The 25,598-nt window shown below is 42.8% G+C and overlaps 2 protein-coding genes across 3 annotated transcripts in view; both read right to left on the bottom strand.

Moving 5' to 3' along the window:
• Nucleotides 1–9,958: 9,958 nt before the first annotated feature.
• Nucleotides 9,959–11,817, bottom strand: kcne4 (potassium voltage-gated channel, Isk-related family, member 4). Its single transcript, XM_080888384.1, has 2 exons — nt 11,763–11,817; nt 9,959–11,198 (listed from the first exon to the last, which is right to left on the bottom strand). Exons 1-2 carry the CDS (start codon nt 11,783–11,785, stop codon nt 10,634–10,636), a joined length of 588 nt encoding a protein of 195 aa, XP_080744510.1. The 5' UTR covers nt 11,786–11,817; the 3' UTR covers nt 9,959–10,633.
• A 2,923-nt stretch (nt 11,818–14,740) lies between these two features.
• The window catches only part of acsl3a (acyl-CoA synthetase long chain family member 3a), a 46,123-nt gene continuing 35,265 nt past the window's right edge, over nt 14,741–25,598 (bottom strand). For both annotated transcript variants that reach the window (XM_080889896.1, XM_080889897.1), the window contains exons 9-15: nt 23,278–23,417; nt 22,999–23,171; nt 20,838–20,912; nt 20,200–20,391; nt 19,638–19,752; nt 17,379–17,536; nt 14,741–17,287 (exon numbers count right to left, since the gene is read on the bottom strand). In XM_080889896.1, the coding sequence (XP_080746022.1) occupies nt 17,130–17,287; nt 17,379–17,536; nt 19,638–19,752; nt 20,200–20,391; nt 20,838–20,912; nt 22,999–23,171; nt 23,278–23,417 (1,011 nt within the window). In that variant the 3' untranslated portion in view covers nt 14,741–17,129. The remainder of the gene's footprint in view (nt 17,288–17,378; nt 17,537–19,637; nt 19,753–20,199; nt 20,392–20,837; nt 20,913–22,998; nt 23,172–23,277; nt 23,418–25,598) is intronic.

Raw genomic sequence — 25,598 nt, 5'->3', positions numbered from 1 at the left:
ATGGTCTCTGAGATAAAGATCAAAAGGTCAGAATCAATACAAGAACTCCAAAGAAAGTTGTGGTTCATCAGAAGAATCTGAGTACATTTCCATCCTCGTGTTATTAGTCTGCAAGAGGCTGTGAGAACAGTTCATACAGTGTGGATTAGAGTGGCATACTGAAATGCCACGTAAGGAGACAGAGCTCCGACGCCTGACATCCTCGTGAGGTGAAAAAAGGAAGGTCAGCAGCTTTAGATTATGCACCTGTAGACTATAAGTACACAAAAATATCAGTCCATCATTAAGCTGTGAGTACTCTGTTAGACATCTAAAGCAAAGTTAACTCTCAGAGTGATTTTCTAACTAACTCTCAGCATGGCTCAAGTAATTGCTTTGGATTTGTGTTATAATTTTCTCCATCTTATTGACCTAGAAAAGATTGGGCATGCACACAGCAAAAGATCCATGAAGATTGTTCTGGTTAATCCCTCAAAAGCGGCAGATAATAGAAAAAATTACAAAAATTACATAAGTATGAAACAGTTTAGATTTTAGGATGTGAGAATTTCTTTATCGCCAGAAAAACATTAGTGGGCAGAACAATAAGTTTTAAATTCAGCACTAATCTATATAACTTTACAAAGTTGCTTTATATGAATATGTTGCAAATTAGCTTCCTATTCATATTCATAAGAGAGCATCAGTAACATAAAGAGTATTGTAATTGGGACTCTGATGGATGCCAGCTCAATATTTTACTCCAGCATCCACATGATCAAATATTCCAAAGGGAATATTTGATCATGTGGTACACTCTGTTCTCACTTTAAACATTTAAGAAAGGTGTTTGTTCTCTGTGGGTTCAAGGTTGTGGGCACTTTTCACACTATATACAATAATTTGATCCTTTGTTAATATACTACCATTGACTATAGCAGCTTTAAACCTTCAGTATTTTTACAAGATTTGCTTTCCACTAGATAAAAAAGACCACTAGCATGATAAAGAGTTTCATATTTCTGATGACCTGACAAATCCATCCATCCATCCATTTTCTTCCGCTTTATCTGGGGAGGGTCGTGGGGGCAGCAGCCTGAGCAGAGAAGCCCAGACCTCCCTCTCCCCAGCCACCTCCTCTAGCTTATCCGGGGGAACACCAAGGTGTTCCCAGGCCAGCCGAAAGATATAATCTCTCCAGGGTGTCCTGGGTCTGCCCTGGGGCCTCCTCCCGGTGGGACATGCCCAGAACACCTCACCCAGGAGGCGCCAAGGAGGAATCCCTGTCAGATGCCCGAACCACCTCAGCTGGCTCCTTTTGATGCGGAGGAGCAGCGGCTCTACTCTGACCCCTCCCGGATGGCTGAACTTCTCACCCTATCTCTAAGGGAGAGGCCAGCCACCCTTCGGAGGAAGTTCATTTCCGCCATTTGTATCCGCGATCTCGTTCTTTCGGTCACTACCCACAGCTCATGGCCATAGGTGAGGGTAGGGATGTAGATCGACTGGTGGCGCCAAGGAGGAATCCCTGTCAGATGCCCGAACCACCTCAGCTGGCTCCTTTCGATGCGGAGGAGCAGCGGCTCTACTCTGACCCCTCCCGGATGGCTGAACTTCTCACCCTATCTCTAAGGGAGAGGCCAGCCACCCTTCGGAGGAAGTTCATTTCCGCCATTTGTATCCGCGATCTCGTTCTTTCGGTCACTACCCACAGCTCATGGCCATAGGTGAGGGTAGGGATGTAGATCGACTGGTGGCGCCAAGGAGGAATCCCTGTCAGATGCCCGAACCACCTCAGCTGGCTCCTTTCGATGCGGAGGAGCAGCGGCTCTACTCTGACCCCTCCCGGATGGCTGAACTTCTCACCCTATCTCTAAGGGAGAGGCCAGCCACCCTTCGGAGGAAGTTCATTTCCGCCATTTGTATCCGCGATCTCGTTCTTTCGGTCACTACCCACAGCTCGTGGCCATAGGTGAGGGTAGGGATGTAGATCGACCGGTAAATTGAGAGCTTCGCTTTCAATTTACCAATTTACCTTCACCTAGACGAACCTGTGCAGCGTCCGCATCACTGCGGCCGCAGCACCAATCCGTCTGTCGATCTCCGGCTCCCTTCTCCCATCACTCGTGAACAAGACCCCGAGATACTTGAACTTCTCCACTTGGGGCAGGAACTCATCCCTGACCCGGAGTGGGCACTCCACCGTTTTCCGGCTGAGAACCATGGCCTCAGATTTGGAGGTGCTGATCCTCATTCCCGCTGCTTCAAACTTGGTTGCAAACCATTCCAGTGCGAGCTGGAGGCCATCACCTGATGAAGCCAACAGAACCACATCATCCGCGAAAAGCAGAGATGAGATTCTGAGGCCACCGAAGTGAAAGCCCTCCGCCACTTGGCTGCGCCTAGAAATCCTGTCCATAAAAATTATGAACAGAATTGGTGACAAAGGGCAGCCCTGGCGGAGCCCATCACCCACCGGTAACGAGTCCGACTTATTGCCGGCAATGAGAACCAAGCTCTTGCAACGGTTGTATAGGGATCGAATGGCCCGTAGCAATGGGCCAGATACCCCATACTCCTGTAGCACCTCCCACAGGACACCCCGAGGAACACGGTCGAATGCCTTCTCCAAGTCCACAAAACACATATAGACTGGTTGGGCAAACTCCCATGCGCCCTCAAGTATCCTTGAGAGGATAAAAAGCTGGTCCAGTGTTCCGCGACCAGGATGAAAACCGTATTGTTCCTCCTGTATCTGAGGTTCGACCAACGGACAAACTCTCCTTTCCAGCACCCTGGCATAGACTTTCCCAGGGAGGCTGAGGAGTGTGATCCCCCTGTAGTTGGAACACACCCTCCGGTCCCTCTTCTTAAAGATGTGGACCACCACCCCGGTCTGCCAGTCCAGGGAAACTGCCCCTGATCTCCACGCAACATTGTAGAGGCGTGTCAACAAGGACAGCCCTACAACATCCAGAGCCTTCAGGAACTCGGGGTGGACCTCATCCACACCAGGGGCTCTGCCACAGCTGTTTAACTGCCTCAGTGACCTCGCCCCCGGAAATTGGCGGGTCATCCCCCTCATCCCCAGACTCTGCTTCCTCCTCGGAAGACGTGTCAGTGGGATTAAGGAAGTCCTCGAAGTATTCCTTCCACCGCCCAACAATTTTCTTAGTCGAAGTCAGCAGCGTTCCGCGAGCACTATACACAGTGCAGATAGAGCACCGCTTTCCCCTCCTGAGACGCCTGATGGTTTGCCAGAATCTCTTTGAGGCAGTCCAAAAGTCTTTTTCCATGGCCTCTCCAAACTCCTCCCACATCCGAGTTTTTTCTTTAGCCACTGCCCGAACCGCATTCCGCTTGGCCTGTCGGTACCTGTCAGCTGCCTCCGAAGTCCCACAGGCTAACCAAGCCCGATAGGACTCCTTCTTCAGCCTGATGGCTCCCTTCACCTCTGGTGTCCACCATTTGGTTCGGGGATAACCACCACGACAGGCACCAACCACCTTGCGGCTACAGCTCAGTGCAGCAGCTTCGGCAATGGAGATGCTGAACATGGTCCATTCGGACTCAATGTCCCCAGTCTCCCTCGGAATGCTGTTGAAGCTCTGCCGGAGGTGTGCGTTGAAGATCTCACTGACTGGGGCCTCTAGGCCTTCCCAGCACACCCTCACTACATGTTTAGGTGCACCAGGTCTGTCCAGCGTCCTCCCCTGCCACCTGATCCAACTCCCAGTAGGACGACAGACTCTCCAGGTGGAGCACCTTCCAGCACCCCACCCAGGTACTCTAAGAAGGCTGGGTACTCTGAACTGCCACTCGGCCCATAAGCGCAGATGACAGTCAGGACCCGTTTTCCTGACCCTAAGGCGCAGGGAGCAAACCCTCTCATCCACCGGGAAGAACCCCAACGTACAGGCAGCAAGCCGAGGGGATATTAGAATACCCACCCCAGTTCGCCGCCTCTCACCAGGGGCAACTCCAGACTGAGACAGAGTCCAGCCCCTCTCCAGGAGACTGGTTCCAGAGCCCAAGCCATGCGTAGAGGTGAGCCCGACTATATCTAGCCGGTACCTCTCAACCTCACGCACTAACTCAGGCTCCTTCCCCACCAGAGAGGTGACATTGCATGTCCCAATTGCCAGTCTTGGTAGCCGGTGATCAGTCTGCCAGGGCCTCCGCTTCTGGCTGCCCTCAATGCACCCGAACCCTACGGTGCCTCCTGCGGGTGGTGGACCTGCGGGAGGATGGGCCCATGTCCCCTTTTAGGGCTGTGCCCGGCCGGGCCCCATGTACTAAGGCCCAGCCACCAGACGCTCGCCCTCGGGCACCCTCCCCAGGCTTGGCTCCAGAGCGTGGCCCCGGTAACCCTATCCCGGGCTGGGTAAACTGTTCCCTCGATGTTTTCCTCATAAGGGTCTTCTGAATCGCTCTTTGTCTGGTCCCTCACTCAGGGCCAATTTGCCATGGGAGACCCTACCAGGGGGCAAAAAGCCCCCGGACAACATAGCCCCTGGGATCCCTGGAACACACAAACCCCTCCACCACGATAAGGTAGCAATTCACGGAGAGGGACCTGACAAATGCAAGTTCTAAATAATTCCATTGACTAGTTTTTACCTTGCTGTTGTCTAACTTTGAGCTGTTTCCGTGACTATTTTTAGAGGTGTTTTGCTAAAAAAAAACAGCTCCTGGTGGAAATTGGGTTGATAAAGGTGCATTTACACAGGACTCACTGCTGGGTTAGACGTGTTATTTGAGGGAGCTGCAGAGCAAAGTGCGAAACTGAGTGTCTTTAAAATTTCCACCAGGATGTGTTGTGTCTCTGCCTCGTTTCTACATTATCTCAAGACCTTCAGCAGATGGATAACAGATCTAACCTGCACTTACACTCACTGCAGACCCACAGCAGGTTACAAACATGCAACTGATGTCTGTACTTTGATGAAATCTGTTTACAAGAAAGGTTTTTCATCATGTGGTCTTGATACAAAATGTAACAAGTTTTTTTCAATTCAGACACATGCTATCAGCCATTCCTCCACTGTGCTGTTCCTGTCTGCTGCTGCTGACTGGATGGCATTTCTCTGGGCAGTCGACACATTGCACACTGATCAGTGCACTGCATGAAATCACCTTAATGGTGCTACGAGTAACCCCAGCCCACTCTCTCTGTGGACCTAAGAAGAGTTGCGGGGGGGGGGGGGGGGGGGGGGGGGGCTTATGCAGCTAATAACTACCTATGGCTTAGTTAGTATACATTGTCTCTTGATGCACGAAAAATTAGCTGCTACCTGTAAGGCGATGTAAAACATTTATTCAGACATACAGCACAATTCAAATACTTCTGCTAATCCAGCCACTTACAACACTAATGCCAATTATATTTATAGGAAATCTGAAAGAGAGAACGTTGCAGAGGGTCGTGAAAACTGCCCAGCGCATCGCCGGAGCACCACTTCCTGCCATAAAAGACATCTACAGGAAGCGGTGTCTGAAAAGGGCTGGGAAAATCATCAAAGACCCCAGTCACCCATCACATGGACTCTTCACCCTCCTGCCCTCTGGGAGGCGCCACAGGAGCCTCCGGACTAAGACCACCAGGTACCGGAACAGCTTCTTCCCCACAGCTGTCAGACTCCTGAACTCTGCCTCCTGACATCTGACCCACGTTAACTCATGGACTGAACATACACACACCCACAATGGACAACTGTACCCTCAAACACAATAATAACATGGACTGAACCACCACTCACAACCACTAGCACTTTATATAGCCTCTGTAGAAACTATCTACACCCTCACTTATCTTAACTGCACTACTGTATAGCTCTGTGTAAATAATCATTCTGTACATTCGATAATCTTTAATCCTACAACTGTTTACAACTTGCATAGTTCCCATTTCTGTATAGCTGTATATCCCAGATTCTGTAAAGTTATTTATTTCATTTCATATTCTGTATAGTTTTTCATATTTATATCCTGTTCATATCCTGTACATAGCTTGTACTCACTACAGCCTGTACATACTTATAGTTATAGAATATTCACAACATACTTCATACCGTGTACATTATAACATACCATAATAGACCCATTTCTGTAATATACTCACATATCTATATTATTGCTAATATATATTGTAATATATCTATATCACTAAAGCACTTCTGGATGGATGCAAACTGCATTTCGTTGCCCTGTACCTGTGCATGTGCAATGACAATAAAGTTGAATTCTATTCTATTCTAAAAGGAAGAGGACAAGGATGGAAAAGGGGAGAGACTATGTTGGTGGTTGGTAGTGATGGTGGTGTGCGTTTGTGTGTGTCTGTTTGTATGTGTATATGTGTGTGTGTAAAAGAGGCCTAAGGCAGGACGCAAGCTTCACCATCGACTCCCACAGGGGGACACTAATGACACACATCCTGCTTCACAGTGCAGGAGAAGCTCCATGCATCACATCTGCTTCTTATTCTTGCCCTTGTTACACTCCCTTGTTCTCTTGCTTTCCTGCCCCACTATGTCTCTCACACACTCACACAGACGGTCTTAGATTGTGAAATAGGACAAAGGCAATTTGCAGATATTTTTCCCAGAGACACAGCAGTGCACCCTCTTTGACTTCCTGGTTGATAATAAATGAACGGTCGAATGTGTGGCTGTGGGTTGGCTGTACATCAATAATTCATGTGGGTGTTTATGTCGGAAATGCGATTTTGAACGCTTCAACAAGTCTGCATCCGTGTCAGAGTGTCTGGAGGTAAGGAAGACACACAGAAACAGAGATGTGCACAAAGGCTCCTCAATCACACTTTTGCTCTTCTTCTCATAGCATTATTTAAATGTGTTGCGTTCTGAAAAGATGACCTTCGTACGCTTACAATGATAGTAACGCGTATTAGCAACTCCTCCACTAGGAATGTCTATAGTAATATAATAATACAGTTTCTTTTCTTTTTTTGGTAATTGATCACCAGAAAAGAGCCCTTTAATGTTAATGCATGGAATGGGCACTGGGGCCTGACTACAACAGCCTAAAGAGTCATATCTCAGAGACTCTGAGATATGACTCTGAGGATCTGAGCCATCCACTATTTGACCTGGATGGCTTCATTTGGATACTGAGAAGGCTTAAATTTAGATTTTACAGTGTGTGGACACAGCTGTAACCATTTGTTTACTGCCAGGCCTCAATGGCGCAAATTGGACTAACCCAAACTGGACCTGTTGGTGTTGGTAGTTTTTAATAGAATTCTTTTTTTCATAGTTGTCTGCAAGCCCTTGCTATAACTACAAGCTCAGAGGTAGCACAATTTAAGAAAGTATGATGCAGACTGGAAATGGAGAATTCTTGGCTGCTAATTCAAAGGTTGAAGGTAGGCTACATGCCTCAATTTTATGGTGGCCCTGAGAGACCAAACGCAACTTAACAAAACACCAGCAAATGCTGCACAAATACACACAAAAATGGAAGAAGTGAGACAATAACATGATGGAACAGCTGTGGAAGTGGCAGAAAACAAAACATGCAAAGGATTGAGCCACACTTTTACAGAGGAGGATTAGTCAGTGTTGTGAGGGGAAAAAAAGATGGAAGGTAATGTGTGCTGTATTCACATTATTCATATAATACTGTAGATACGTTTGCTGTTAGTCGTTTACTGCAGCTCTCAATCACTTCCTTTGTATTTTGTTAGCTTTCATGGTGCTTTTTCTACTTCTGCTGTGTTTTGTGTGCTTTTGTAGTGTTTTTCTATTTGCTGGTGTTTTCTTAAGTTGCAATGCATTTGGGCTCCCAAGGCCACTCTTCCATTTCAATTCTGTGTGGCACTTTTTAGTTTCAGTATGATTCAGAGAGTAACTAGGTCCGTGTCACTGAGGCTTTATTCCCTTGAAATTACATCATTATTATGATTGTCACTTCAAAATAGTGGACAACTTAATGTCAACTGTTTAGTGGTCACATGTCACGTCTGCAAAACCTCAATGTTCTGTGCTAATTACCCCCGACACCAGACTTTCCCATACCTATGTCTTCATGTCACCATTCCAATGCACCAAAGGTTCCACTTTCCAGGTGAGTTACCCTAAAGTCAAGTCATTTAAATAATAAGCCTGCCTAGACTTTTGAAGCCATATGACAGCACAAGTGAATTTAGGTGTGCTATGGGTCAGAGTCTTACTTTAAGTACAGTTAAATTGTGAATAAAAGATAGAAAGAGTACACTGTACACAGCCAAGCTAGCTGCTGAGGTAAGCCACAGTGGTGCTTTGAGATAAATGCTAAAATATCATGCTAATATGAGACTAACAACTGAGCTGAGCCAAGTTAGCATACTGAGCTAAGTCAGCATGCTAACTTGGACATTGTGAAAATGCAAAAAAACTAAAAACCCCAAAAACAAAAAAACCCTGATGTTTGTTATTGTATGTTTAGCATAAAGTAAATAATACAGGTAGCTATAAGCATATCTACATCCTCAAGCAAGCATAAATTTCTCATGAGAATCAAGCTGTTCAATGTTGAGGAGACATTGAAAGTGTTAATCATCCATATGGGCTTTATTTGTGCTGATGCTATGGCTAAATACCAATTACTGTGCTAGACAAAAATAATTTAAAACAAAGAAAACAAAAGAAAGCCACACTACCAAAGCATAAATCTGAAACAATTCCTGACCTCTGAGGCTGAGACTGGATACTCTGTGAGTGCTTCACTGGTTGGGATTTTATAAAAGAAGGTCAAAGCAAAAGCTCAAGGCTCTGTGCCAGTAGTCTAAATATCATGTTTAGGTCCCAAGCATAAGCATTCACTAAACAGTGTTGGTGGTGCTGAATACTTATGAAGTCAAGTGTTTCAGTTTTTATGTTGGTAATAAACTTGGATCACACTGACATTTGCATTGGGTCTGCTTTGATTCACATGAGAACTTTCAGGGGAGTGGGTACTTCTCTTGATAAGAACTAAATGTCTAATCTCCTCAGGGCTGATACAGTGTCAATACATATACGTCATAAAGTCTTTACTTGTATTCCCCGTGGCCTTTGTTGGTGCTAATGTTGGTGTGATGAGTTGTCATTGCAGCTGTGAGCCTGCAGCGCTGCTGATAGCCCATGTTTGTGTGCGTGTGTTATGCTGGTGGACAGGGTTGATGATGCGGTGGAGGAAAAAAAGACACACACACACTCACATAAGAGCAAACTAAAAACTTGACATCTTTTCCCCTTCAGAGGAAAACCTTGGTGAATCATTGCTGCTGTCTGCTAGTGCTCCGTGTCAAATCACCACACGATAATGGAGGCTGATGGGTCTACAGATGCTGTCTGCGATCCCTCAGGTGGTCTGCTATGACCTTAAACCCCCACAACAATAAAAAAAATATTAACAATAAATAAGGAAACAAATGGATTAAGGCTTGTTAGTTAGCTGACGGTAAAGGTTTGGGCATGGTCTGTGTTTAAACTAAGAAGCAGAATTGTGTTTACTGTGATAACCCCTGCTGTGTTTTTTTCAGAACTGTGGAGGTTTAACTAAGGATATGTGCAAAGGAGATGAGCTTCAGAGGCAACAATACACTTATTATCAGCCCTATTTTGCATTATTCTAATATTAATCAAGGCTTTCTAAAAATAGTGAGTATTTCTCCTCATTTCATCTCCATCATCCTTATTTGTTAGGAGCAACAACTACAACACTGCCCTCCATTGGTGAATCATTACAGTGCAAGAAAAAAAGACCTGAAGCTTGTGTTGGGTTCAAAAGCATTTATTCTTTCTGTACCACTACAAAGATTCAATTTTAAATTAAGCCTTACAGTGTGACAAATGCAAACCATATGTACAGTGCAGTGGTGTCATCAAGTAAACCTAACTCAAAGATTGTGTACAAAGCTACAATTACATCAGAGCTTTCACTATTTTTCAAGTGGGTTCCAGGTATACTTAAAAAACAAAACACCCCCCCCCCCCCCCCCCCCCCCCCAACTTAGGGTTGGGTGGGCCAGAAAGAAGCCAGGTTCAGTTTCAGACAAAATATTTTCCCCACAAGAAAAGTCATCTGTCTTCCACTCATCCCCCTGCAGCAGGGTGAGTCATCAGCCCAAACCAGTGCAGTGGAGCTCAGTGTGGCGTCAGAAGAGAGGGTGGGGAGCTCCAGCAGGGAGGCGTCACCACAAAGTGAAGAAAAAAAAATCATGAATATACAGTAAAATCATAGAATATATGAGCAAATACTCTGATTTACTTGTATTGAGGATATCTGAGTTTGACATGAACAGAATTCACCACTTGGAAGTTCTTCCAACATATAACATGTAAAATGACATCTGAATCTCAGCTTGTAGTTTTAAATAAAAGCAGATATACATTTAAATATGTGGCCTAATGTGGTGTCTGTGTGTGGGTTCATGCTGCCGCTGGGCACTCACTCATAGCCGTGACACCCTCTAAGTGGTCTGAGAGCAAAATCTAAAACATTTCACACTCAGACTTCTTTGACAGTTCCCAGTCCCTTACTCATATCATGAATAATGGTGGCTTGGGTAGTTGATGTTGGGCTGTTTAAGGCTCCTCTGATAGTAAGACGTCAGAGGACATCCTGATCTTCTCTCATGGTGATGTTTCTTCTCTTTTGGAATGGGGGAGGTTCAGCCTGAATCATCCCCGCTGTTCTCGGTTCCTGGCTTCGCGCTCTCCTCCGGTCCCTCCGCCGGTCCCTCCGCCGTGCCGCTGTCGGACTCCTCTTCTATGGTGAGGCGCGTGTCCGCGGAGGAGCACAGGGAACTGATGCTGCTCTGCTCCGTGCACAGCACGCACGCCAGCGCGCTTTCATAATGAAGATTCCCAAAGTGGCCGCCGTGGTTGTTGTAGAAAGGCAGGGACACCTGCATCGAGCGCAGTCCCGAGGCCGCAGCGGGGCAGCTCAGGCTGTGCTTCTTTGGCAGTGCACCCCACTCCCGCTGTTCCTCCTCGTGCACCAGGCGCGTGAATATGTTCACCCTTCTTTTCTCCCTCCTCTTGGAGCGGAAGTAGCCTAGCATTATAGCACAGAGGAAGACTCCGTAGAAAGACATGACTATCAGTATGTAGAGGTACGCGTTCCCGTCGCTTTTGTCTTCTCCGGTGCTCTGCGCGTGCAGGACGAGGCGTTTTGGTGAAGCTGTGGAGTTTTCCGAGTGCTCCATTTTTAAGTGCAACTTTTGTATAGGGGACCTAAAAAATAAAAAAAAGATTTCCATCCATAAATATAAGACTTTCTGTACACTTGACGCACGCCATACGCGCGTGTTTTACGCACAAGGCAAAGTTTCTAAAGAGTGCCCCCCCCCCCCATAAATAGTTTTTAAAATTTTACAATTAAAATATCTTTCAGGAGTTTATCTCCTTCTTTAACATATGTAACTGTTAAAAAAAAATTCTATCTATCCTTTTCTCTCTTTTATTTTTTTTAACTCCAGTGTCCTGGGGCAAGAGGCGAGGTACCGATACAGGTCGCCAGTCTGAACCGGGGCCAACACTGAGAGACTGATAATCAATCACAGCTATAGGCGATTTAGAAAACGCTAATTGCTACCCTCTTCTATTCATGCACTGATTGCTTAAAAATATAGTTTTAAGGGTTTTTTGTTTGTTTGCTTTCAACATTTTGCTCATTTACTATATTTTAATTAAGGTTTTTGTGCATTTCCCTAAAGTTGAGCAAAAGTTACCAGCAGTCAAAAACAGATTTAGTCTCAAACTAAACATTAAGAAAAGTGTCAGGATTTGTAAACTCACCAAACTGAAGAGCGGTGTCTCATGTGGACCTTTTTACCACTTGTGTCTTCTTGCAGCTCTTCTGGAGTTTGGCAGAACTACTAAAAGTTAGAAGTTATTTATACCCTTTCCCTGGAGCGTCATCGTGAGTCACATGACGGGGACTGATTGTAAGATGAGCCCTCTGTATATGGAACCCTTGAGGGAGAATCTTGTGTTTAAAAAAAATGAAGTAAAGTACATCTCTGAATATTCTTCACACCTCTGGAGGATTCTTATGAAACTACCACATGCTCATGAGTACTTTAGATCTTATGAAGAATTACATCACATCTCCAGAGTCCAGGAGAAAGTGGCCCCTGGGAGGGCGTAATGGAAAAATACTTATAGACTGCAACTGTTTAGAAGCAGCTGATGAAAAGTGAATTAATCCTGGAGTCACTGCTCACACTCTCTGCTGTCAAAGTCTATTAGAGTCTATATCTTATCGGACCACTCTATTTTTCCATCAATCTTCTGGACCATTCCGAGGCAAAAACTGTTTTCCATTTCCTTGCAAATGAGCCTGAGGTCTATGGATAAAATTTTAAAGATGTGTTTGAATAATGTAGGGACTTCATTTCCAACACATCTGTGCTGACAAATATTCTGAGAACTCTAGTCTGACGGTGGTCTTTTGAATCTCCAGCAGAAGTATCAGTGTAACAATAAAATAATCAAAAAATCCATCCCAAATAAAAGTGTATCAGTGCTGTTAGCATGACAGTCTTACAATCAGAAGTATTTTAGTGTCCTAGCTGTTAAAGGAGCCACTAACTGATTTCAATCTAGTGGTTCACCTCATGGAACTCATGGAAGTTCTGCTGCAGACTTTGTTCTGTTCTTCTGTTGTTGTTCTAGCATAATTTCCACCTGTTGGACCTGGTTTAAAATGAGATAATCAGAGAGGCTGAGAAGGAAAACCATTTTAGCCGATGATAGAGGGTTGAAATGTAAATGCACTTCAGAAGACCAACACATTTTCTGTCTGTTGTTTTAGATATCAAATGTTCTCTTCAAAATCCAGGAGTAACCTTAAACATATATGTAAATAAATAAATAAAAAGTTAATACTCAAGTGCAGTAACAGTTTTTATGTAGCAGAAGAAGACTATAAGTATAAAATATCAGTGTATTAGCAAAGCACTATTTTTACACCTTCAGCAGTTATTGCAGTATGCAGCAATAGAACTGTTAGTTTGGAGTTTTGTATCTGATCATTTTGATAGTGTAACTCTAATACTGACTGGCTCTTTGGTCTCTTCTTTGGTCTCCACCAGCCACTTAAAGGAAATAGCTCTACTTTATGTATCATGTATGAAAGAGAGCCAAGAGCATTAGGTTATTATGAGTTGTTATAAGGCAGAGAAGCGCTGCAGATTCATGTGAGATTCCCAAGATATTTAAAAGCTGGGGTTGAAAATTAAAGGTTTTGATAAAATGCCAAAAATTGCAGTTTTTCAAGTGGCCACTTGAGGCCAGCTCTAAAAGCACGTTAATCTGCACAGAACGTGATGTTCAAATGGGCAACTTTATACGAGAAATAACCATGATTATGGCATGGAGCAAAGACTAGTTTTGAGTTCTACAGATATTTTAGCCATTTCATAACAACTGCTGGTAAAACACAGAACAATGGTACAGTTGAAAAACACCTTAGTTCTTCAACACAGCCTGAACTAACTTCAGCTTTCTGTAATTTATTTGAGTAATCAGCAGGAATAGTGTCAAGGCTTCTTGACAGACATCTTGATCCCAAGAGGATCCCACACTGGTTCAGTGATGCTGAGGTCCGGGCTCTGAGGAGGGCTGTACCGGCTGATAGTGTTCCACTCTGGGCTTTGGTATGCTTTTATTGCATTGGCAGTTTGGGATCATTCCCATGCTGAAGCCGTTGCCAGTCACTGAGTCACTCTTCCACTGACATCATTTCTAAAAAGATTTCAGCGCAGATTTATCACACTAAAGAGGCAGGTGCTCTCAGGCCCATTGTCAGATAATTGATGGATTTTTTTCTATTGATAACATAACTTTCAGATACTTTTAACATCTTTTTTTAGACCTGTCACTTCATTTGTCCTCACTTTAACGGTTTTCTCAAACTTTTTCAGGACACACTGCACACCATGTAGCAATGTGTCAGATTTTTTTTTAGCTAACAGCTCTGGAAATTACCTTATTGGTGCAAGGTACAAGGACTGAACTGAAAATGATTGAAAAGCAGCCAATGTCCAACGAAAAAAGTTGAAAGGCCCTCAGAAAGCTGGAGAACTTTTGCTCAAGACCTTTTTTTTTTTTTTTAATAAATTCTAAGCACATCTGGCAAAACATGAAGAAATGGAGGGAGACTCTTTCGCACAGTAGAGTTCATTCTGCTTAACTCCCTTTCTGTAAAATTCTATTAAAATTACTATGTTCAAAGTAACAAAAATAAATAGGGCTCAGATAAAAGGCCTGACCCTCCAGAAAGCAAAGCTAACATAGATGTTAAAGATCATGAAGGTCCCCTTGCAGTTTTATCTTCCATGTGATGTGACTGACCTGCTGACTGTTTGTGTCATTTAATTTCAAGGGCGCCTTCATTTGTTTTAAAAACGTGGCATCCAAAGGAGATTTCACCAGACACAGCCAAGGATCAGTTTGCAAACACTCCAAAGTGACTCCTCAAAAATCCAATGACTGCTGAGCATTAATGGTTGAATTGAATTTAGTTCCAATTAATCATTAGCATTATTGAATCAGTGGAGGCTGATTTCACTCTGTAGCTGACGTTCAGGCAAAAATAAATGTCATCATTTCTCTGTTGTCTGGTGACACAGGCATCACCCCCACACCCAGTAAGGCTAATGTGCTCATTACAAAAGAATGATAGTGCTTAATACTTTCAATTTAATTAGTCAGACTTGGTGACCATAGCGGAAATAAAACGCACTTACAAGGAGACTAAAATAAATCTTTATTTACTTCATTGGAGAAGGCAAATTATGAATAAATAATTTTCATCACTAGGCTGGGCGATGTGTTACAGTGTTCAAACAGGCAAGCCAGTGAATCACAAATATTCATGTAGGTGGGCGTACAGCACATGCAGGAGGTAGTGTGGCTCACTGCCCCGTGTGCCCTTTTCACCAAATGCAATCATGGAAGACTTTGTTATATAATAATAAAAGAAGGAATAATAAAAATGACATATTCTTACACTTGCAACCTCGGTATAGAAAGACAACAACAGACAACAAAGCCCTACATAAAAGGTTTGGTCTAGTTCTCTAACGTGATTTTGGAATAAAGGTGGGAAGACACATGATGCCTCAACTAGTTCCCGTTCTAGCACACACTTTAAATTGCACCTGACAGGTTGATTATTTGGCAGGCTACTCAAGGTCCAGTGGCCCTGAGCTGCAAAATACACACAAAAACAAACACTTCACTTTAGGGAAAAGGTAGGCACAGTCTTTTAAGATTTTGAATGCTGGGTCCAAAGTCTCTCGCTAAATGTTGGTACTGTTCTTGTGTAAAATATAAACTGAGGGAATGAAAGAGGAGCCCTGAGGAGCCTAAGGGAATACTTTAACAAAGATATTCAAATGATGTACACGATATAGGCAAAGTAGAGGACCACATACACACCATGAAGCTCACAGTTTTTGTTCTGATGTTAATGCCACAGAAGGCTTAGGTTCCTGTCCTGCCTAAATGCTTCCACTCTGTAGTAATACCACTTACAGCTGATTCTGGAATATCTCGGCTGAACTCTTCAGAATGGCCCATTTTCCCACAGATGCTTGTAAAAGCAGACTGCGTGGCTAGGTGCTTGATTTTATCCAACTGTGCCAATGGGACAGAAAACATGTGAATTAAAACATGTAGAGGTGTTGCCCAAAATTATACAAGGCAACTATTCTAAGAGTAGAATAGAAAATAACCTAAAACAGCCCTACACTATCACTTCTGTTTCCATAAAGGGAAATATTGTGTTTGCACAACAGAGCCATCGCATCATCAGATTAGCTCACGTGTATCTGGCGCATTCATCCAGTTGTGTCATTCACCAAGGCAGGTTCTCACTGCAGCAAAGGAGTGCAGCGAGTTACAAACCTGGTTTTTGATCATATAACTTCAGTTTAAACACAGCCGACACATTTGCTTCAGTGATGGAAATGTGTGAATAAGGAGGAACATCCGATCAGCCAAGATTGACAAAAAAGGCAAAAGGCTGTGAGGGTTGTGTACGTGAAGCTACACACTTGGCCATTCAAAAGACAACACGTATGACACAACTTTAAAGAGAATGACTGCAAGGTAGACAAAGTCAGACTTCCATAAATGTGCTTGTTCTCCAGCCCACACACACACACACACACACACACACTGATAAAGTTTTATTTAGATCCTCTCTGTAATCAACTGCCTTACTGGAGCAGATGCAATCTATTTTCATATTGCATTATGATTTATCAATACTACAATGATTACACAGTCATTTCATCTGTAATACAAGGAGTACCCACTGAAAAGTGTACTGTATCACTGTAGTGAATGTCTAAACATGCACTTTTGTTTCTTTTTCTTCAGTGTTTTAAAAGACCTATTAGTCACAATTTGGTAATTTTCTGAAACTAGAATCATTGTCGAAACATAAAAATCATCAGATCACATAACAGGATTTATCTTTGATTACCAACCTGTTTCATTGCACTCAAATGACTTTGTGCTTTTAGTTTCATAGTGTGCTGATGGGAGAGACGCCCCACGAGCGTGGGAGTCACAGTCTGACTGTGGGAGGGAGGCAAAATAAACCACTGACAGAACACTAAACAAGTTAAAGACAAGAAAAGAAAATTAACCATCTCCTGACCTGCAGGAAATTAGAAATTTGAAGTTAAAGTTTTAGAAGAAGATCAAAATGAACTGATTTTGACACATAATTCGAGACAGGTGAGTAAAAGGCACCGAGGCTACAAGCGACCTGAGCTTCTGCTGTGGCAACTCAGACAAGAGTTCAACAGACAACACCAGCTTACGCATGCTCTGTTTCATAACTCACATCTGGAACAATAAAGTCCTCTGGAATAGGGTCACACACCTGGATGGAAAAAAAGGGCACAAGGGATGTTTTCTTACAAAGACCTTCTCAGCCCGTCTTTTGCAACAAATTCAAGTAAAATCTGCTTCCTCTGTAAAACTGGTTTATCTGTGTTTCTGTGAGGTCCTTGAAACCACAAGATTTAGCACAGATTTATGTTGCTGTGGCTCTTTCACTGCAGACTAAAGGATGGGAGTTGGGGGTGTGGGAGTGTTTCAGAGTTAAGTATTGTTCTGGTCTCAGGTCTGTGCTGGTCCTGGCTGTCATTTTCCACCGTACATTCTCTCTATGTCATCCTGGTAATGTGTTTTCAGCTCCTTGCGTTTGAGCTTGAACGCATCAGTCACTAATCCTGTCTCAGGTGTCCACGGTTCTGGGCTCAGCCGGATCTTGCGGGGGATCTCAAAGCGTTCTAGCTGGGCTACAAAGGAAGAAGAAACATGAACTTGGTAAAACCTAGCTTGTGTCTGCAGCTCTGAGATGAAGCTTAACCCCTTCTCTGACTTTCTCACCTGCCAGTGCGGCCTCAGTAATGACCCTGAGGACGAGCTCCTCCACGGCTTTGCTATTGCACAGCTCCTCCCATGACCCTCGGATACCGTACTGGTCAACCAGAGCCAACAGGTGCTTCTGATTGGGCACCACAAAGCCAATCACGTACGTCTCGTCACTGCAGAGCAGGAAGACGAGTCAAAGAGAAAGAAAAACAGAACAATTATTAGCTTAAACTGGTCTTCAGGATGTGGACGCTGGGCCGAATAAGGTAATGGAGCACCAGAGTGAGCAATCTTTGCAATCTTTTCGTCAGTGAGTGGCATATTTAGCCTTGTAAGGAGATGGAAAAACTACATGCTTGAGAGAGTGTGAACAGATTGCATGCTTCAAATCGCTTGACAAACAGCTGCACTGTGACCCAGAACTGAATAAATATTTCAGGCTGCAGAAACAGATCCAGGTTCTGAATCAGAAAAACAAAATGTTTTCGTGAATCTGTGGAAACACACAGAGCAGGAGGGCCTGCCACTTTTAGGGTACAAAATGAAGGTTTTTATTCCTACCGAATAATGAAAAACAGATTTGTTGTTATCTGAGCTTAATTCACTCTGCCTGTTTGTTATCTCGTGCAGGGCAGATACATGGAGCTTAATCAGAAAAATATTGCACCGCAGATCACCAGACAACCAAAACTTTAATAAATGGTCCATTCATCTTCTTCTGCTTGTCATTTGCTAGTTATTCGTCCATCACATAGCTAACACAGATATTCATGCTCACCCTTATACCTTACAACCAATTTAGAGCCTTTAGGCCACAGATGTGGGCCTGTGGATGTCCTGTGGACTGCAGCTTCAGCAGAATGGATTTTTTTTTTTGGTACATCTGCTGTTAATGAATAAGACTGAGACATGGTAACAACTTTGGCTATTTTTTGTGTTCCCTCAAGCCATTCCTGAGCAAATTGCATCCTGCTGGGTGGGACTGCTGTCATTGGGGAGTGCCTTTGGCATGAAGGGTTTGCTTTGACAGCCTCAGTTTGTTAAGGTGGGTCGATATGTCAAAGTAACATTCATACAGATGAGGACACAATTATTACCCACCAATTAAATTTAAAGTTTTTGTCAGAATTTAGTGTTGTTGTTGTTTTTTAAACAGAGCAAAACATTTTTAATGTAACATTTCTTAGCATACCAGTTTTCTTTATAACATGTCAATTATTTCTGTTTGCACACAATAACAGACTCATTTAAGAAAAAACAAAAATGACCAATTATTATTAAATTAGTATCAATAAAGTTATTATTATTATTATTAGTGCCCTGAACCCTTTTTTGAACCACAGAACAAACTAGTGCTGTGCAATGATGTGCTTAAACTTTTAATGCTAAAAGAAAAAACTTCTGCAGAAAGACAGACTGAAATATGCTAAGGAAACCTGCATACTAGAAGCACGTCCTTTGGTCAGATGAAGTGAAAGTAAAGCTCTTTGGCCACAGAGATGCTGCTTATATTTAGAGAAAGAAGGGAGAGGCGTACGAATCTGGAGGGGCTTGAGAGATTCTCCAAAGAAGAATGGGCTGGGATTGTTCAGGACACGAGTTTGACTTACTGAAAACTACAACAAAAGACTGCAGGCTATTATATAGCATAAAGAACACATAATTAACTATTAGCATCAATAATTTTGACCTTGGTAGTTTTTGTAAAATAATTTTGCTTGTAAGCACACAAAATAAAACCAGGATGTTTGGAAAGGCTGCGTAAGAAATTCCTTGTTCTTCTAACTGGAACTTGGGAAATACTCTTTTAAAAAAAGAAACTTTCATAGAGGAACTAATAATTCTGTCCTCATCTGTATCTGTGCCAGAGGGTCCTGAGAGTGGTTGTTCTTGATGATGTGAGTCGGGCTGTGAGCTGGAAAGCTGCGGCTGACTGAGGGTGTTTATAGCAGCAACTGGAGTTAATGAAAAGATGCTGTTGTTGTTAGTGTGTGTAGCTGGGAGTTGCAAAGCTTCAGCCAAGCAGTGTGTAAACAGCAACCGTGCGAGTTAATAAAAAGTTAATGCTGAAAAGCATGAAAATGTCATTAGGTCTGCCGTGGTATGTTCACAATTATAGATTATGGAAAGAAGCTAATGCGAGAGGTCTATTTTATAATTAAAAGTCAAACCAATACGACGATCTAAAAGAACAGGATCCACAGAGATAATAAAGGTTTCAGTGGATCTGTAAACTACTCTTATGAATATTTCACTGCCCCACTCCTCACACACCTGTTGGCATAGGCACAGATGTTATCGATCAGAGGGCAGTTCTTCAGCATGGCCTCCACCTTTCCCAGGGAAACGTACTCTCCTGCCTGCAGCTTCACCAAGTCTTTCTTACGATCTGGAAACACAGCAAAGGGAGCAGCCTGTAAAAAGTGTGTATGTCCATGCATATATGTGGATATATCTTAAAAAGAAAGGAGGAAGTGAGATAGAAGGATGCATTTTCTACTCAGCTGTGTGCATCTGAACAAAATGAACATCTTGCATCTGAACATCTTGATAAAAGAGGAAAGTAGGGGGCTGGGGCTGGCTCACTGAAGTAAACAGAAACGTGAAATCATACTAGGATGCGAAGTAAAATGTGATTTGTTAAAAGCTTTTCTGACACACTAAAAAATGGCAAGTGGAGATGAAAGGTTGTCTGGAACAAGACCAAGCATGAGAGTCACAACATGGGCAACAGCATGAGAATGTGAGCTTCAGACTTAGTGACGATAAAAACCAGGATAAGACCTTCTCGTTCTACACACTCCACCCACACACACACCTCCTCATGCCTCCTCACCAATGATCTTGAGACAGCCGTCTTCCTGAAACTCTCCAATGTCGCCTGTACTGAACCAACGCTGGCCGTTCTCGTCTACAAAGAAGTCCTCTTGGTTTTTCGCATCCTTCTTGTAGTATCCCATCGTTACGTTGGGCCCACCAATGAGAATCTCTCCCCTGGGATAAGGCTTGTCAGTGCTACGGTACCCACCTAAAAGCATCAGCAGATTAGAAATGAAAAAACATTTATTGGACTGAATCTGCTACATCATAACACTGCTGAGAAACAAAAACCCCCCAAAAATCAGATGGTATGTTTACTTAAAATTCTATTTTTACTCTGCAAGGAATAAACTCAACTCGATAAGTATCAAAACTTCAACAGAGTGCAATGAAAGTGAGTTATGATTCCTTACGTAAAAAGTGGAGAGACCAGTGCTGTCCTTACAAGGTTACAGAGCAATGCTCAAAGTCCCACCAGGCAGGGAAATGTGAAAGAAAGTGTTGGATCAAGTGCGTATGTGTGTAAAAGATGACCCATAAAGAAACAAAACATGCAGACTGATGTTTTTTTGAATATGAATGCAAATGACTGTGTTTATACCATCATAAAATGTGTGTGTATATGTGCGTAGTGCCTCTCCCAGTCTCACTCACCCTCCACCCAGTCTTTAAGCTTGATCTCACAGCACACCAGTGGTCCTCCCACTCTCCCAGTGCTGTAATCCCACACTAGAACAGACAACACACATAGACACACGCACATATCAGGGAGCACACTAGCATCAAGGCACAACATTTATTGCCATAGCAACACGACCTGACTTGCTCCCTCGCCATGGAAACCCCATCCCTAAGGAGTGTTCGCAACTCAGTGTTTTCCTGACTCAGATGACCACAGTGGATTTGATGGGTCTGTTGGTCTGGTCTGCCTGGGAAAGGCTGATAGGGTTTCTTACATTTCGCAAATGCTTTGGCAGTGGAACAGATAGATTAATTCATATCTGATTATTGGGACAGACATTGGCACCGTAGTTATGTGAAACATTCTTGGTCTTCATGTTTATGAGGGAATGGAGACTATCACTCTTTCTTCTGTTTTCTTTTACAAAACTCATAAAATTTCATATTCATTTCTTTTTCTCTTTCCTTTTTTTTTTAAAAACTTGATAGGGTCTCAGTGTAGCGTGACTTATTGCTAATGTTGATTTTTCCACACCACTCTGCTGAAAACAGATAATATACTCCCTTTTTTTGTTTACTGCAACCCACGCACTGTATATCTACTAATTATTTTCCTCTTATCCATTTTCCCATCCTGGCTATAAGGCCTCTGTCCCTCTTTGTGTTCTCCCCCTGTTTTTATCTCTGCTTTCAGGCTGTCGAAGTTGACGGGAATTTCATGGGGAAAAACCACAAAATAGGAGGGTGCCAGGATTTGATTGGAAAAATATGGGAAAATTGAGAAAAAACTGGTAGTAAGTATATTTTTATGTTACGTGCCTGGGCTCTATAGATGTAAATTAGCAGCTTTACTAAAGCCCAGCATGTTTACATCTTATATATTCACATTGATATCCAGTAATATGGAATGTCCCTGTTAAATAAACAAATAAACACAACAAGCTAGCAATTTTGCCTGAAAAAATGTGATTTGTGAAATTCTAAGGATGCCTAAAATATTGGCAATATCCCATTTTTATTCTTACATATCATGATAAAATCAGCAATAAAGTGTAATACTGTACATAAACAGTGTCTGTCCCTCTGTTTGTCTGTCTTCCACTGCACACAGACTAAGCATAACGTAACAGTGGTTTGGAGTGTCGCTTCCAGCTGTTTATGAAGCGGGGGTCCTGTCTGTGACTTTATTAAATGCCCTGCAGATTTACAGGGTAACCTGCAGTAGCGCTGCCCATTTCGGTATCCATAAAGCACAATAGTAAAATGTGACCTTAAAATTATTTCTCCCTCTATGTTCACTAAAGGAGGTCTGTAGCTTTAGCTATGCTGAGATTTTTAGGTACACCTAGCAGTAGCTACTACAGTCTACTACCATTGTAGTGAGGCATTTCCCTTGTTTAGTCTAGCCTCGTTTATAAAAATAGGGTCAGCAGAATAATAGGCACAACTGTGAGTGTGTCACAATGATACCAATACACTTGGTGATCATACAGCTGAATCAAAGCATGTGTAAAACAGTTAAAAAAAAAACAGGACTGTACTGGACTGAATTAGTTAAACTGGTTGAAGCTAATAAACTCACAAGTGAGTGTATTTTTTTCATTTGCACAAGACAGATGGGAACTGTGATCTGACTGATTGTTGCCAAATAGGATACAGGAATTTTACACTGAATGTGTTCAGCTCACATTAAAAATACTGATGACCGGCAGTGCTAACACTCAGACTCTGAGTAGCTACACCTGTGGTATGAATATTAAAGTCCTTGGTTATTTTCAGAAAACTTGACCTCTGACCTTGACATGGGTTGAGGTCACAGAGATTTGAACTCATCTGAGATTTTTAACAGATGCACCTTTGGTATAAGCTAGAAAAATTACATCCGCTCACTCTCGATTGATCAATTTTCATATTCATCAACTTGGGTGTCCATCCCATCCGCTCACTAGGTGGGGTGATGACAATACATCATCAGCCTTTTAGGGCTGAGGGGTAAAAATTAATGACATAAAATGTTTTCGTTTTTCTAATTTGTGAGTGGTTTGAAATTTTACACATTTCAAACTAAAATAATTTCACACATTACAAATCTTACAGTAGGCATGCCTACTGTAAGATTTCCATTCATGCTCACACTCGCTAATGGTTCCAGCTCCACAGGTCTCCGTCAGGCCGTATCCTTGACCCACTGGGCAGCAGAAACACACATTCATGAAACGCTGCGTGGCTGCTGAGAGTGGCGCTCCACCTGAAAGCAACACCCGTGTCCGTCCTCCTAGCAGAGAGCGGACTTTCCTGAACACCAGTCTGGATGAACAAAGGAGGAAATACATGAAGAAATTATGACTTTTAAATATTCCTTGAGAGTCCAAGCTGCAAATGCAACAGTAATTGGTGATATAAGTCTCCATACCTGTCACACAGTGGTGTGCTGTATCCTTTGGCGAGCTGCTCCAGTTTGTAGTTGTATGCCAGAATGAAGAGTGTTCGCTGAACACAGTTCATCTCCTCGACCTTTGTCATCACGTTCTTATAGATACGGTCCATGATCTCCTGAAGTCAGGAGGCGGGACAGGGTGAAAAGAAAAAGAGCATTATTATGTAAAAGGTAACAATAAGAGCAACAGTTAAGACTGATACAGATACAGAGAAAAGACTAAAATGATGGTTAAGAAATGTAATTTTTATAGTTAATCTATAAGTGAACTTACAGCTGTGGTGATTATTAAAGGTGATTATACTGGAGTCAGAGCAATGAAGAGTAGTATCTATCTGAACTCTGGCACGAAGCAGAACTTGAGCAATGCTGGATTTTAGAGACCAGTGCAAGTTTATATGGTGCAAAAAGATCGCAATATAAATATCTAAGCCAATATTTTTTTTTCTTAGAAACATTTGGTAAATAAATCAATGAGAGTTTGTTAAAGTTTTTTTGAAAGCACGGAAAAGAATCCAGCCATTGTAAGTTGGAGCACACTCTGCTGGACAGACTATGCGATGACACCGGTTCTAATGTTACCCTAAGCATGTTTTTTCAGCATCAATGTGCAGAAATGTTTGACATCTAAACCAACATATACACTGATAGCAATATCCCTGTCACAGGACGACAATAGGAGTTAACCTTCATGTTGGGTGGGCTTAGACATATGGTCCCTGCTTTGGAGGTTTTTAAAAAAAGACTAAACACTAATGTGTTCAAAACCCCCAAATCTCATATTTAAGAAACTTTATAAAACAAAAGAAAAGATCAACACAAGCAAGCACACATGCACGTGTGCTCTTCAATTCTGGTTTCATAACTATAAGGCTCCCCAATGGATATCTAATGTGTTTCTAATTTCTATGTGACCTACAAAACTAAAAAAACAAACAAAACAAAAGCAAACCAGAAGAAGGAATCTCTCTTTGGAATAAACAAAACCATGTGGTAAACCCACTACTAACTGTGGCCCTAAACATTAGATTGTTTTTTTTATATTTATTTTTTGACATTTAGCCTTTGTTGGATAGGAAGGTAGGGGGACGACACACAGGATTGGAGCAGACTCAAACCCAGGCCCCTGCAGTGGCAGCAGCTCAACCAGGTGAGCTAAAGCAGCTCCTTCTGAGCTCCTTTGTTTAAAGTATAACAATATGCCAGATAAGCGACAAAGCAAAACATTTAGGACTTCCTTGGAACAGCTTTCACTGATACATTACAGGAGAATTATCACCAGAATGAGCATCTGTATTCATCTCTATTCTGATTAACACTAAGTTTCAGCTGAAGTACTTTCTGAGCACCAAACAACAGACAGACTTAGAAATGAGCTGGTGAACATTAAGCAGCAGAGGATGCAGATATTTTTCCACAGGAGTCCAAGAACAGACTAAAAAAAAGGAAGTATCACATTTCAATCTGCCTGGTGGCCAGAAACTTGGAGGTCCTAGTGAATGCACATGTTTCTCTGTTAATACTGGGTAACTAAGCCACTGTCAGTCATATCAGCTCAAACTATCTTCTTTCCAATGCCCAAAATGCCTTAGCCCAACATTCACAACAAATATCTTCTTTGCTAAAAATGGGCTGAAGTGGTACTAGGAACATGACGGTACAAGGAAGAGCAATGTCAATCATGGGAAGTGGTATCAATTTGTATTACCAAAGGGACTGTGGTGCAGAGAACAGAAACCCACAGATCAAGAGCACTTCATCATCTACATCAGTGTCGACAAAAGGCTGGACATGGTGAAATGGGGAAAGGGCACAAACAAACCCCCCTCCCACCAAAAAAACAATAAAAACCAGCTGGTCCTGTTGGGTTTGTGCATGTGTGTGTACGTGTGTGCATGAAGCAGTGAGAGAGGAAGTCGACACAGGATCCATGCAGCCGCCTGCTGTCATATCACAGCAAACAATTTGTATGTGTGTGCGTGTCGTGGGGATAACCACATGGGGCTTTCTCACGTTCTGTTTACAGCTGTGAATGGTTCCAGAAACTGGGGCCCTCTGGCCTTTACACTACGACCACTGGGAGATGGGGGTGGGGTGTCTCCATGTGAGTGAGAGGGAGAGAAGAGTGCATCCTGTATTGAATACAACTAGCTTGTTAGATGACATTCATTTTCAGGCGTCTTCAGTATTGGCAATGGTCACAATCAAACAACAAGATATGGGAAAACAAAATCCTGAATGGAGGAAAAGTACCGAGACTATCACTTTATCAATGTGTCTGCAGTCTGTTGACTTTT

Source organism: Rhamphochromis sp. 'chilingali' (assembly GCF_963969265.1).
Source record: "Rhamphochromis sp. 'chilingali' genome assembly, chromosome: 8".
NCBI lineage: Eukaryota > Metazoa > Chordata > Actinopteri > Cichliformes > Cichlidae > Rhamphochromis > Rhamphochromis sp. 'chilingali'.
This window is presented reverse-complemented; position numbering and strand designations above follow the sequence as displayed.